Source organism: Papio anubis, chromosome 12, assembly GCF_008728515.1.
Source record: "Papio anubis isolate 15944 chromosome 12, Panubis1.0, whole genome shotgun sequence".
Classification (NCBI taxonomy): domain Eukaryota; kingdom Metazoa; phylum Chordata; class Mammalia; order Primates; family Cercopithecidae; genus Papio; species Papio anubis.
In genome coordinates this window covers 118,973,879-118,987,730 of record NC_044987.1, presented here as the reverse complement: position 1 = coordinate 118,987,730, position 13,852 = coordinate 118,973,879, and the positions used below count along the sequence as shown (strand labels likewise).

Genomic DNA, 13,852 nt, shown 5'->3' with positions numbered 1-13,852 from the left:
CGGAGCCTTCCCGCCGCCGCCCTCCGCGGTGCCCTTCATTATGCGCCGCCTTTAATGGGCGTTTGTCAGCTCGACTTCCCCGCAAGTTGTTTTCACGGACATCAGTCACTGGCGGCGGCCCCATTGTGCAGGGGGATTGATGGGGAGCGGGAGGGGGTGACAGGGCCTGGGGCGGCCGCCTCAAGGGCTCGGTCTATAATTTTCGGAGACATAATTGGTCTGGGGGAGGGGGCGGGGGAGGGGCGGGGAAGGGACCTTTCAGAGCCGGGAGGGCGTTCGGGGGCGTGGGGCGCGCTGCGGAGCGGAGCCGTGGCTCGACGGCCGTGCGCTGGGGGCGAGTGTATGCAGGCGGCGCCCGGCCCGAACCCCGAGCTCCGCGGGGCTCCCCACCCGCCGGCCTCTCGCCCCTCCCGCGCCTCCGCCTGGGGACCACGTCGGCCTTTTGTTGCCGAACCGTCCTTTCTTTCAGCGCTTTGCGCAGCAACGGAAATTTCATTGCTCCTGGGTGGAAATTAAAGGGACTCGCGATCGCTCTCTCCCTCTCCCTCTCCCACTCTCCCTCTCTTTCTCTCTCTCGCCCACCCTTTCCCCTTCTTCCCCCACCTTTCCCGCGAAGCCGAAGTCAGCATCGCCAAGCGCGGGAGCCCGCTCCGAGCACCTCGCCGCGGCCCGGCTGCCGCCCCTTCCATGGGCGCCGCGCTCGCCTGCAGCCGCCGCCGCCGCGGGGTGGGCGCGATGCCACGATGGGCCTAATCTGGCTGCTGCTGCTCAGCCTGCTGGAGCCGGGCTGGCCCGCAGCGGGTCCTGGGGCTCGGTTGCGGCGCGATGCGGGCGGCCGCGGCGGCGTCTACGAGCACCTTGGCGGGGCGCCCCGGCGCCGCAAGCTCTACTGCGCCACGAAGTACCACCTCCAGCTGCACCCGAGCGGCCGCGTCAACGGCAGCCTGGAGAACAGCGCCTACAGTGAGTGCCCGACGCTGCGGGACCCCGCGGGGGAAGCGGAGCCTGGGAGGTTCGGGCCCGGGAGAAGGCACGGTGCGCTCAGGGTGTCCGGGAAAAGACCAATTGCTTCCCGCTGCCAGAAGGCGACCTTCAGGGTGTCCTCCTCGCCCTACACGTCCGGGAGAAGAGCGCGCGCTGGGGTCCGAGCAGAACTCGGGGGGATGGGCGTTCACGTCCGAAGAGGGCGCCGGCGGCTGTCAGAGTCGGTCCCCGGTCCAACCCGCTGGTCTGAGGGGACGCGAGCTAGGCGACCCCTGGGCTCCCGGCTCTGCTGCTTTGGGCAGCTCTGACAAGTTTAAGCCCTTTGAATGTGTCGGAGAAAAGGAGCCGGACAAGGCATTTATCATCCTCTTTATTATTTTGACGACTTCTCCTCCTCCTGCCGACCCCTGGACGCCCCGCCGTCCCCTCCGCCCTTCCCGCTCGCGGCTGCCCAGGTGGCCGCCCCAGCCGCTGCCTCTGAGCGGAGGACTCTTGCCCTGCGGAGCTCGGTTCCCCAGCCGCGGCCGCCTCCGACAGTTATTCCCCGCGCTGGAATCTGCACCTCCCCCGCCTCCTCCCTGGCTGCACAGCGACGGGAGGGTGGGGGCTCTCGCCGTCGCGACGCGCGGATCAGGAGCGCGGAGCGGTGTCCTCCCCTACGTGGGGGTGCAGACACACACCCTCCCCCGCAGCACGCAGGACCCGCGGCCCGGGCTGCGCTCACCGCGGGAGTCCGCCGGGCAACACGGTTAGGCTCCTCTGGTCACAGGGACCTGAGGCCCTCGCCGAGCCCTTTAAGGAGCAGGATAGCGGAGCTCAAGGCCCGGGAGGACCGCGTGGGGAGGGTGGGAGGGCAGTCAAGACCACAGTGGTCCTCGGGTGCGCCGCGCGGCGCTCGGCTCCGGCCCCGGGCTCAGGAAGCGGTGCGGTGGATTGAAGGTGGCGGCGGCAGTAAACCGCGGCTTCCTCCAGGAAAGCCGTAGCCCTGTGAGGGCGCCCTGGGGACACGCGCCTCCGGAGCCGCACGGTGGGCACCAGCTGTTGCCAGGGGGTCCGAGTGTGCCGAACTCGTCTCACAAAGACACCCCGGCTCTCTCCAAAGCCAGGCTCCCCCTCGAGTCGCACAGCATCCAAACTTCTTGGTGCTGGCTGCTCAGGGGGAGGGGAGGGCTCGCCCCCGCAGCCGCCCCCGTCCTGCGTCGAGACTCTGGCTTCGTTGGTCCCCCGGGCGGTCACCGCCGAGGCCGCCCAGCCTGCGCACTGGGAAGGCGGGAGGCTCGCAGCCTGCACCGTAGCAGCCCTGGGCTGGAGCAAAAGCCCGGTGGCGACCGCGGCCGTGCTCGGACCGCGTGCCAGGAGCGCGGTCCTGAGAGGCATCCCCTGGAGAGGGTGCAGGCAGTCGCCCCAATCCCTTCGCAGCCTCTGTTGGGAGACAGTGACCCCAACCCGGCCTTTGATGCAGTCCCCCGCCCCCAGCCTCCGCCACTGCACTCGTGTATCCAGAAGGAAAGGCGGGAGGGGAGATTTAAACTTTCTTATCCCTGGCGAGTGGGTGAGACCCACCCAGCTTCCCTCTGCGGGCTCCAGGGTCTAAACCGGCTTCCTGCCCTTCCAGGTACAATGATCTCCCGCCAGGTCTACGGCCAGAAGGATTTGGGTGGCAGGCACCCTGTGTGTTGTTGTCAGTGGGTTTTATTACCAGCCTGGCTCATCAGGGCCCAGCTTTCCTGCTGTCTGGCGCAGGTATTGGGGACCGTGCAGTCCCAGAGCTCAGACTCTCATGACTGCCGCGAGGGCTTGATTTCCCGCTCAGGCACATGTGCAGGGGCCTGACAGTCACCCAGCCATAGTGGTCCCCACTTGCTTGTCTGTCGGATGATGAAGGCACCTGGCAAGATGTTGTGAGGTTGGAATGGAAACCATCCTGCGGGCAGCGTCAGCGGGTGGAAATGTTAATTGCATCGTTTCCCTCCCAGGTTTGAATGAGGACAAACCTTCCCTGAGGTCTCCTTCTCTACCTCCTGTCTAGTGACTTCTCCCTCCCTGAACTTCCACTCACTCTGTGACCTGTGGGTTGTGTGCTACCCTCCCCAGCCCTGAGCCCGGGGTGTGGCTTTGGGCAAGGCCAGCTGGGCATCAGCCGCCTGCTCCGTGGCTCTGTGGGGGGCGGTGGGAGTGAGGCACCTCTCATTTCTCCCAGGTATTCTGGAGATAACGGCAGTGGAGGTGGGCATTGTGGCCATCAGGGGTCTCTTCTCCGGGCGGTACCTGGCCATGAACAAGAGGGGACGACTCTATGCTTCGGTGAGTCCAGGCTGTCCCGTGGGTGGGCGCTGTGGGAGTAGTGGTCTGGCCTTCACATCACACCAGAAGATGGGGCATGTGGGCAGTAGAATGCTTTGCTCAGGTACATGGGACCCGAGCTGGGAACAGACCCTGGCGCAGGGCTCTGCGCCCAGTGATCTTTGGCTGTGTCTGTTAGAGGCTGCTCCGTGAGTGACCTGGAGCCTCGCCCTGGCAGACCTGGAATCTAGAGAATGCCAGGTTAGCAAAGGTTCCCCCCATCCTCGTCATCACTACCATCCTCCCTTGAGAGTAGCTGAGAGCAGGGAAGTGATTGTCCCCCAAATTTCCACCAAAATAAATGGACCCAAGGCAACCTGGGAGTGTTCCTTGGGGCAGCCAGAGCTCTCCTGGGAGCATGGGGAGGAGGGCGCTGGGCCAGCTCTGCAGGTTCCCTTCAAGGGTGGAAAGGTGAGAGCTGAAGCCTAGGAGGGGAAGGGAGATGGCGCCCATGTCCCGGGCACACAGGAGCCTTGGAGCCCAGGCTTGGGACCCAGTCTATTTACTGCCTGGGTCTCCGTGTAACCAAAAAGGGTCTCCTTACTCTGCGGGTATGGCAGTGCCCCTCCTCATAAGGGGTAGGGCTGGGGAATACACAGAGTAAAATACATGTAACGGGGAAATGTGCTACCTCCGACTAGTCATTACATGCAATTTGGCTGATACTTCCTTGGGCAATGAGAGGTTTTCCATCCACAAGTAGTCTAGCCGACGCGGCCCGAGGACGATCTCCCTGCAGTGAGCTCTCTGCTCAGTCCTGCGCACAGAGGACACACCGCGCAGCTCCCTCTCACATAAGCCGATGATTTCATCACAGATTTTTAGCCGTTTTGATAAAGGAAGGTCCAGAAAGCTGGAATGCACCCCTTCATTTTCTCTGGTCCAGAGGCCACTCCCTCCTTCCTCCCACCCATTCACCCATCCACCCATCCATCCACCCATCCACCCATTCACCCATCCACTCACCCATCCATCCATATCCACCCATCCATCCACCCATCCATCCACCCATCCACCCATTCACCCATCCACTCACCCATCCATCCATCCAACCATTCACCCATCCACTCATCCACCGATCGATCGATCGATCGATTTCGAATGATGACACGACGATTGATCGCGATTGATGATCGATTGATCGACATGGTCGACGATTGATCGATTGATGATTGATCGATGCATTGATCGACGATCGATCGTGATTGACGATGAGATGATCGATCGATCGCATTTCGACGATTGATGATCGCATTGATCGATGATCGACGACGACATCGCATTGACGACGATCGATGACGACGACATCGGCCGATGACGACTGATCGATGACGACTGACGACGCATCGATTGACGATGATCGACGACTGACGACGATCGACGACACGGACGCATTTATCACGATCGACGACGTGATTTACTGGTTTACTGATCGATGCATTGACGATGACGATTGACGGACGATTTCGATCGATCGATCGACATCGACGACGGACGATGACGACGATCGATCGACGGATATCGATCGATGATCGATCGATCGATCGACGATTTTATCGACGACATCATCGATCGACGACGATTCCACGATCGACGCGATCGCATCGACGATCCACCGTGACGACGATCCATTTATCCATCCACGATCCATCATTCCATCCATCGATCTTAATTTATCCATCGACGATCCATCGACGCATCGATTTCCACCGGTCCACTTCACGCATCTGACATTTATCTAATTTATCCATTCACTTTATTCCACTATCTACTTACCATCCAGTCATCTTATTCCATCGAGCCCATCGACGCATTGATTCCATCGACGACCCATCGACACGACGACTTTATCTATCGATCTATCTTAATGATTTACCGACGATTTCTCACCCATCCATCCATCCATCCACCAATCCACCTACCCTACCCATCCACCCATCCACCCATCCACCCATCCACCCATTCATCCACCCATCCACTCATCCACCATCCATCCACCCATTCACCCATCCACTCACCCATCCATCCATCCACCCATCCGTCTGACATTCAGTCCATTCATCAGTGTCCTGGAAGCTGTGTCTGGGAGCAGGGGCCCTCATGGTGCCAGCTTCTGCCATAGGGGACCCAGGATTTGGGGAGACAGAATAAAGCATGACATGGGGGGGTCCCAGTGGTTCAGAGCCCACCTGGGGCTTTCATGCCTGAGAGCTCACAGTCTGGCTTTGAGAAGGGTGGACAGAGGCTCCTAGCCCCACAAGGGATGCTGAGGCTGGGGGTAGCCAAGCAGTCTGGTTGGAGGGTGTGGAACTTTCCAGAGTGCCCAGTGGAGAAGTTCCCACTGCCCTGAAGACAACCTGAGAGGCATAGTAGCCTGGATGCCAATCCCATCGCCTGCCACCTGCCACCTGGTACCACAGTCCTGCATGTGGCCAGCTTGCTTAGGAGTGCTGTCCCGCCATGGGGCTCCCTGGACTTTGCTGGCAGCATGCTTGCCCTTGGGCCAGCTCATTCCTCTGAGCCAGTGAGCACTGCACCCCGACACTCCTGGGTCTGGTCCTGACCTCCCTTCTGAGGTATAGACCACCCTCCCACAACGTCCTGCTGGCTCAGACTCTCCAACCGAACTCAGCAGCTCCCCGACTCCCCATCTTAATCATTGCCCCACCGGCCACTCACTCTCACCCAGAGTGGGCTGGGAGTCACGGTAGACCCCTCCTGCTGTTCAGCCCATCCCTAGACCTCAGACCATGCCTCTGCATCTCTTCAGCCCACGCACCTCACCTCCCTCTGCCTCATCCCCGCTGAGGCTACAATTTTATAAAGCGGATGATTGTCGAGCTTTGGATTTTCGAGACGATTTGAAGCGGAAGAGTGACGCGGATGCGCTGCCGCAAGCGCTGCTGCTGCTGCTGCTGCGTGTTGCCGATTCGCCGCGCCAAAAGCGTAAGCGGGTGCCAAGCGCGATGCGCGGATTGACGAAACGGCAAGCGCAGCGGTAAGTGATCTGCAGTTGATCGAAAAGTTGACGATCGACGATTGACGATGAAACGATCGATCGATATTCTGCAAGCGCTGATTCGAAGATTGATCGATTGACGATCGATCGATCTGTATCGATCGACTGATTGATTGTGATTGATCCAGCCACCTATCCATCCATCCATCCATCCATCCATCCATCCATCCATCCATCCATCCATCCAGCTATTCATCCATCCACCCTGCCAGCCAGCCATCCACCCATCCACCCATCCATCCATCCACCCACTCATCTGACATTCAGTTCTTCATTCACCAGTCAGTGTCCTGGGAACTTACTGTGTGTTGCACTCTGCTAGGTACATGTTAAGGGGGCTTCCTAAAAAAGCAAATCAGCCCATTTCATGGCTTCTGAGGACTCCCATCACACCCAGGCATCCCACAGGCACCTTACCTCCACCCACAGAGCAGCAGCCCAGGTGCCACCTGCTCCCAGTGTGGCTGTCATCCAAAGGTTGAGCCTCCTCCAGCCTCCGGAAGCTCCCTCAACTCCCAAGCCATCTATGCTGCTCACGCCACACCCTCACTGCCTGGAATGCCCTCCTCCAGAAAATGCCCACTAAAAAGTGCCCACCCCGCCCTTCCAGCTCTCTTCAGAAGCTACCTCCTCAACAAAGTGGCTTTGGAGTCTGCTTCCTCCCCACCCCTCATGGGGTGGGAGCGGCCCTGGGGGAGGGGCCTGTGGGACCAGGTCTGGTGGGATGGCAGTGTCAGGACGCACATTGGAAAACGTTGTCACGGCAAGTCCCAACTGCAGCAGCTCTGGAGTCTACGGCCCCGATCCCTGAGCCGACACCTTCTGCCTTGGTCATCTCGGCCGCCCCAGGTGCCCTACCTCGTGTCAGCGAGTGATCTACACTGCCCCCAATCTCCCACCTCAGGAGGGCCTGAGCCCCTGCCACCTGAGGCTCACAGGCACGTGTCCGTCAGTGGCCCACCCCCCAAGTGGCCCTGCAAAGAGAAAGCCTACCGCCTGGCCTCTCTGGCCCTGAGAGGACGCACCTGCTGCAGGATCGAGGGACGTGGGGAAGCTCAGGTCCTGCCCTGAGCTTCTCACAGTCTGGGCTTGGAGCCAGACACTAACATGGCGTACCCAGTGCGTGGGGTGGGGAAGTCGGCCCTGAGCCCACCCGCTCATTCCCAGATAGCCCGTGAGCCCCAGGCTATGTGGGGTCAGGCACAGATCAGATACTGTTCTATCCCCCTGTGATGTAGGGCCTGGCACCACCCCGGGCCTCAGTTTCCACATCTATAAACATGGAGACTGGTCTTGGACAGTAACATCCATACTGTGACCCAGGGGGCCCTGGGGCTCCAAGAGGGCTGGAGAGCAGGGGGGCTTTGGGTCATGGGGAGAGGCAGCCCCTACCACCAGGTCAAGCCTTCCACCTTTCCCTGCTCTGGGCTTTCATGTCGCTAGAAAAGAGGTTGGGGTGCTTGAAGCATCCTGTTCCCTGAGGTCCTGCCGGGTCAGATACTGCTGGGTCCAGCCTGGGAGCCCTGGAGGCCATTGCCACTCTCCCTCTCTCCCATGGGACACCACACCCTAGATGGGGACAGACCATGAGGGCCTCCAACTCCTCCCTGTGGCCAGTCCCCAGGAGGAAGGCAAGATCCTGCTGTCTACTTTGCACCTGCTGCTTCCACTTCTTACCACCCTTTCTGGTTTGGAGGGAGCAGCTCCTCTCAGTCACCCCCTTAGGGAGGCGGCCCTAGACGTTGCCACCCTCCTGTAGCTGGGACTGAAGCCCAGTGGGTCTGCATAAGGCATACCCACCCCATCCCTATCCCACAGACTAAGAAGACCCCATGAGGCACCCCCGGAGGGAACCTCCCATGGCCAGGCCTTGGGGATGTTAGTGTAAGCTCCTTCAGTTCAGAGCTTCACTGTGCCTTTGAGAGGGCAGGGTCCCTTCTGCCCTTCCCCCACTGCACCCGGGGCCTGACAAGGATCCCATTAATCTCTGATGACAAAGCAGTGTCCTCTCTGTCCTGCTTGTGGTGGGACACCCCAGCTTCTCTCTCATCCTAAGAACAGCAGTATCTGTGGCATTGATTGAGCACGTGCCTCATGCCAGGCCCCGGCCCCTGCTCTGTACTGTAACCTCTTCAACCTGCAAGGCAGGACCCTCCAGCTTCAGAGAGTGCTGCTCAGGGGTCAGTGACCCCAGCTGGGACCCCTGAGTGCAGCGTTTAACGGAGAGTCTGGGCTCATGAAACCTAGCTGTGTCCCCTTCCCTTCCTGCTTTTCATATTCTTTCTTCTTTTTTCTTTTCTGCAATTTCTTTTCTTTCTTTTTTTTTTTCTTTTGAGTCAGAGTTTTGCTCTTGTCACCCAGACTGGAGTGCAGCAGCACAATCTCTGCTCACTGCAGCCTCTGCCTCCCGGGTTCAAGAGATGCTCCCGCCTCAGCCTCCTGAGTAGCAGGATTACAGGCGCGTGCCACCACGCCTGGCTAATTTTTTATATTTTTAGTAGAGACAGTTTTGCCATGTTGGGCAGGCTGGTCTCGAACTCCTGACCTCAGGTGATTCACCCGCCTCAGCCTCCCAATGTGCTGGGATTACAGGCATGAGACACCTCACCCGGCCTCTGTAGTTTCTTTAAAAGCGATCTGGGTGCTGTCATCTTCCTTTGTCCAAATGCCCAGTCCTTGCTGACGTCCACGCTGCCAGCAGACCCCCAGGGCACCTAGGTTGGCTGGCCCGGTCTCTGCTCCACAGATAACCCTACACATCCCTGTGCTGGGTCAGCGCCCTCAGACGGGGGACAGAGGCTGGTGGAAGGCAGAGAGCAGGAGCTGGGAGTTGTTTGGTACAGCTTTGAGAGAAGGTGACCTTTGGGCAGAAGGCCAAGTTCACCAGGCACACAGGGGAGGAAGGGCATGCCGGACAGAGGGCAAGGCCTAGGCAAAGGTGTGGCTGGCTGAGAGTGCGCCGGGGTTTGGCACTGCACCGATTAGCCTCAAAGGAGGGGAGGGAGGTATCGGGCAACCCTGGGCCCTGACGCTGGCGCCGTCTCCCCGGGCCACTGACCGTGACATCTCATCCCCGCAGGAGCACTACAGCGCCGAGTGCGAGTTTGTGGAGCGGATCCACGAGCTGGGCTATAACACATACGCCTCCCGGCTGTACCGGACGGTGTCTAGTACGCCTGGGGCCCGGCGGCAGCCCAGCGCAGAGAGACTGTGGTACGTGTCTGTGAACGGCAAGGGCCGGCCCCGCAGGGGCTTCAAGACCCGCCGCACGCAGAAGTCCTCCCTGTTCCTGCCCCGCGTGCTGGACCACAGGGACCACGAGATGGTGCGGCAGCTGCAGGGTGGGCTGCCTAGACCCCCTGGTAAGGGGGTCCAGCCCCGACGGCGGCGGCAGAAGCACAGCCTGGGTGGCCTGGAGCCCTCGCAGGTTCAGGCCCCGAGACTGGGCTCCCAGCTGGAGGCCAGTGCGCACTAGCTGGGCCTGGTGGCCACCGCCAGAGCTCCTGGCACGTCTTGGTGTGGCAGCCTCTCGACTCTGACTCTCCTCCTTGAGCACGTGCCCCTGCGTCCTGCCTCTGGGTTCTCAGCTATTTCCAGAGCCAGCTCAGATCAGGGTCCAATGGGAACTGAAGAGGGCCCAAGTCGGAGCTCAGAGAGGGGTGCCTGCAATGCAGGGCATTTGTGGGTCTGTGTGGCAAGAAGCTCGCAGGGAAGGGCCTGAGTGCCAGCCCTGGCAGACCGAGGAGCCTCCCAGGAGCAGCCGGGCAGCGTGGGGCTTTGCGTCATCAAAACATTAAAGTATTTTATTCTACTCTGTCGTTTGGTAGATGGTAATGCAGGCTGAGGAGCGCTTGCCGCCTTTACTGGAACGTGCTTGCTTTGAGCACAGCAGAATCCGCGCTGGCACCAGCCTGCGTCAGCTGAGGCTTTAAGAGGAAGACGGTATTCCTAGAGATCAGGCTAAAGGTGCACTTCAGTCCCCTGGTTTTAGAAAGTTATGATTTTTTTGGATGGATGGAAACATGCTAAGGCATGTTTGTGCATGTGTGTGCATCGTGTGTGTGCATCGTGTGTGTGCATCGTGTGTGTGCATCGTGTGTGTGCATGGAGAGAAGGATCGTGTATTTATGAAAGCATGAGTGCACATGTGGGTATGTGTGTTCTTGTGTTAGTGCATGCCTGTGTGTGGACATGTATGTGTGTGTATGTTTCTGGGTGTGTCTGAATGTGTGATGTGCGTGTGTCTGTGCGTGTGTGTGTATGTGCGTGTGGAGAGAGAGACAGAGAGGTTTACTCTTCTAAAACTCTAAAAAGCTCCTTCCTCTGGAAGCTGTGCGCTTCTCCAGGGACTCTTTAGAGCAACTGTATCAGGTCAGGCAGCACAGAAACTTCCTTTATCCTTACAACCTGCTCTTGCGACCTGTGCACCCCATCTTTACCTGAGAAGGTGAGGCTCAGAGAACCAATTACGTGGTGGCCAGGCCCTGCCTTGGACTAGGTGCCTCCTCACACCTGTTCCCCAACAATGGCATGGGTGGGATCACCTGGGCCAGCCCAGGCGAGAGCCAGCATGGGCAGTGTACAAACCTCTCCTGGCACTTTGCAGGATGGGCAGGGCCCAGGTGAGGAGCCTGTCCTGAGCCTGGGGCTGTGAGGACCATCACTCTCTGTTCCCATGACCTTCCAGAGGTCAGAGAGCCCAGACTCAGAGAGCCCAGGGTCAGAGAACTTAGGGTCAGAGAGGCCAGAGTCAGAGAGCTGAGACTCAGAGAGTCCAGGGCCAGAGAGTTTATGGTCACAGAGCCCAGAGTCAGAGAGCCCAGACTCAGAGCCCCCTGACTGGTCAGTGCAGACTCACCAAACCCACAGGGAGGCCGGGCTCCTCACTGGCATGTGTGCAACACAAGTGAAAATCTTGGTGCCTCCTTCAGCTCCCAGCGCAAGTCAGATTTCCTGGAATGGCTCCCTGCAGGGACACACATTCATGGCAGTCAGCAGGAGAAGGGCGTAGGCTGAGCTCTGCTGTGGGTTTTGTTGTTTCTCAAGAGTGGGATGGGGCAGGGGCTGCCATTACTTCCACCTTGCAGATGATGACCCTGAGGCCTGGCAAGGGGAACTTGCCCAGGGGCCGTGTCGACGCAGGGGAAGCAGCGGCACCCAGTGCTACAGGATCAACAGATGGCTCCTGATGAAGGCGTAGGAGACACTGGGGGCTCTTGTTTAACATGTAAAACAGCTTGGACAAGAGAATGTGGATTTTTCGCAGCAGACAGCTATGCCGAGGTCACCTTCCCACACCAGAGTCCAAGGGACTTTATTTTGTGTGTGTGTTTGGGGGGTCATGGGTTGAATTACATCCTCTCCCCAGAGTTTATCTGCTGAAGTCCCAACCCCTAGTACCTCAGCATGTGACCTTATTCGGAAATGGGGTCATTACAGATGCAACTGGTGAAGATGAGGTCACATAGGAGTAGAATGACCCCTGAAACCATTGTGACCAGGGTCCCCCTTAAGGGACACGTGGACACAGCCGTGCATACAGGAGGATGCCATGAGAGCGTAAAGGTGGGGACAAGTGTGACACTGCTACAAGCCCAGGAGTGCCAAAGTTTGCCAGCAAATACCAGCAGCTAAGGGACAGGAAAGGAACAGACTCTGCCCTGTAGCCCTGAGAAGGAGCCAACACTACTGACACCCCGGTCTCGGACATCCAGCCCAGAGTCCTGCAGATGATAAATGTCTGTTTGAGCCACTTACCCTGTGTGGGGCTGTGTTACCACAGCTTGAGCATCAGGTACAACGGGCAAGGGGCCTGCTGGCCTCCAAAAGGAGAGCGACCCCGCTTCTGCTGGATGAGGGGAAGGTGAGAGAAGGCGGGCAACAGGCTGAGAGCATGGGCTTCCTGGGAGGCGTCAGAGGGTGCCCGCTGCTTCTGGTGCCACGGTGGGAACTCCTGCTTCCTTACACACAGGAGGGGCTAGGGGCAGGTAGAATTCTCCTGAAAGGAAAAAGGGTACGGGGGTGAGGGGGTTCTGGGACCCAGCACCCATCGCTGTTAGATGGTTCACCTGCTTCACGTGTGTTAGGGGCGGGCAATGCCTGGAGACCCCACACCCGTGGCTCTGTGGGAAGATGCCTTCTAGGTCAAGAAAGGCCGCCCCAGGGGCTCCAGGGACAGTGGCCTCCCTGCTTGCATTTTCGTGACCCAGAGGGAACCAGAAGGGAGAGAAAGGGGCTGAGCTGGTGGGGCAGGTCTTTGCCTGTTGAGTCTCTGGGACATTGGGTCCAGAACCTGTCAGGAGTAAGAATGGAAAAATTATGCAGCCTATGAAAAATGGCACAGTGGCTCCTCAAAGCACTAAACAGAGAGCTACCACGTGATCCAGAAATTCCACTTCCGGGCATATCCCCAAAGAAATGAAAGCAGGAACATGGATAGATGTTTGCACACTCATGTTCATAACTGTGCCATTTGCAGTAGCTCAGAGGTGGAAACAAGCCAAGTGTATTAGTCAGGGTTCTCTAGAGGGATGGGACGAATAGGATATATATATAAAGGGGGAGTTGGTTAAGTATTAACTTACACAATCACAAGGTCCCACAATAGGCCATCTGCAAGCTTGAGGAGAAAGGAGAGCCAGTCTGAGTCCCAAAACTGAAAATCTTGGAGTCAGATGTTTGAAGGCAGGAAGCATCCAGCATGGGAGAAAGATGTAGGCTGGGAGGCTAGGCCCATCTCGCCATTTCACCTTTTTCTGCCTGCTTTTTCTGCCTGCTTTATATTCGCTGGCAACTGGTTAGGTTGTGCCCACTAGATTAAGGGTGGATCTGCCTTCCCCAGCCCACTGACTCAAATGTTAATCTCTTTTGGCAGCACCCTCACAAACCCAGGACCAATACTTTGTATCCTTCAACCCAATCATGTTGATACTATTAACCATCACATCAAGTATCCATCAGTAGAGGGATGGATGAATAGAATGTGCTCCATTGACGCAATGGAATGCCATTCTTCCTTAAAAAGGAAGGACATGGCTGGGCACGGTGGCTCACGCCTGGAATCCCAGCACTTTGGGAGGCCGAGACAGGCAGATCACTTGAGGCTAGGAGTTCAAGACCAGCCTGGCCAACATGGTGAAACCTCGTTTCAACTAAAAATATTAAAATTAGACTGGGTGCAGTGGCTCACGCCTGTAATCCCAGCACTTTGGGAAGCCGAGGCGGGTGGATCACCTGAGGTTACCTGAGGCAGGCAGATCACTGAGGCGGGCAGATCACCTGGCCAACATGGCAAAACCCCGTCTCTACTAAAAATACAAAAATTAGCTGGGCATGGTGGCAAGTACCTGTAGTCCCAGCTACTCAAGAAGGCTGAGGCAGGAGAATCGTTTGAATCCAGGAGGCAGAGGCTGCAGTGAGCTGAGATCGCACCACTGCACTCCAACCTGAGCGACAGAGTGAGACTCCATCTCAAAACAAAACAAAACAAAACCCACAGGCCAGGTG

The 13,852-nt window shown here is 58.3% G+C and overlaps 1 protein-coding gene across 1 annotated transcript; it reads left to right on the top strand.

Moving 5' to 3' along the window:
- Positions 1–339: 339 nt before the first annotated feature.
- FGF3 (fibroblast growth factor 3) lies at positions 340–12,921 on the top strand. The gene is made up of 3 exons (XM_003909420.5): positions 340–963; positions 3,185–3,288; positions 9,426–12,921. Exons 1-3 carry the CDS (start codon positions 744–746, stop codon positions 9,819–9,821), a joined length of 720 nt encoding a protein of 239 aa, XP_003909469.2. The 5' UTR covers positions 340–743; the 3' UTR covers positions 9,822–12,921.
- The last annotated feature ends 931 nt before the right edge of the window (positions 12,922–13,852 follow it).

Coding starts and splice junctions, on each gene's coding strand:
- FGF3 (XM_003909420.5), top strand. CDS start 744: ATGGGCCTAATCTGGCTGCTGCTGCTCAGCCTGCTGGAGCCGGGCTGG. Junction 964..3,184: donor CCTGGAGAACAGCGCCTACA/GTGAGTGCCCGA, acceptor CATTTCTCCCAG/GTATTCTGGAGATAACGGCA. Junction 3,289..9,425: donor GGGGACGACTCTATGCTTCG/GTGAGTCCAGGC, acceptor TCATCCCCGCAG/GAGCACTACAGCGCCGAGTG.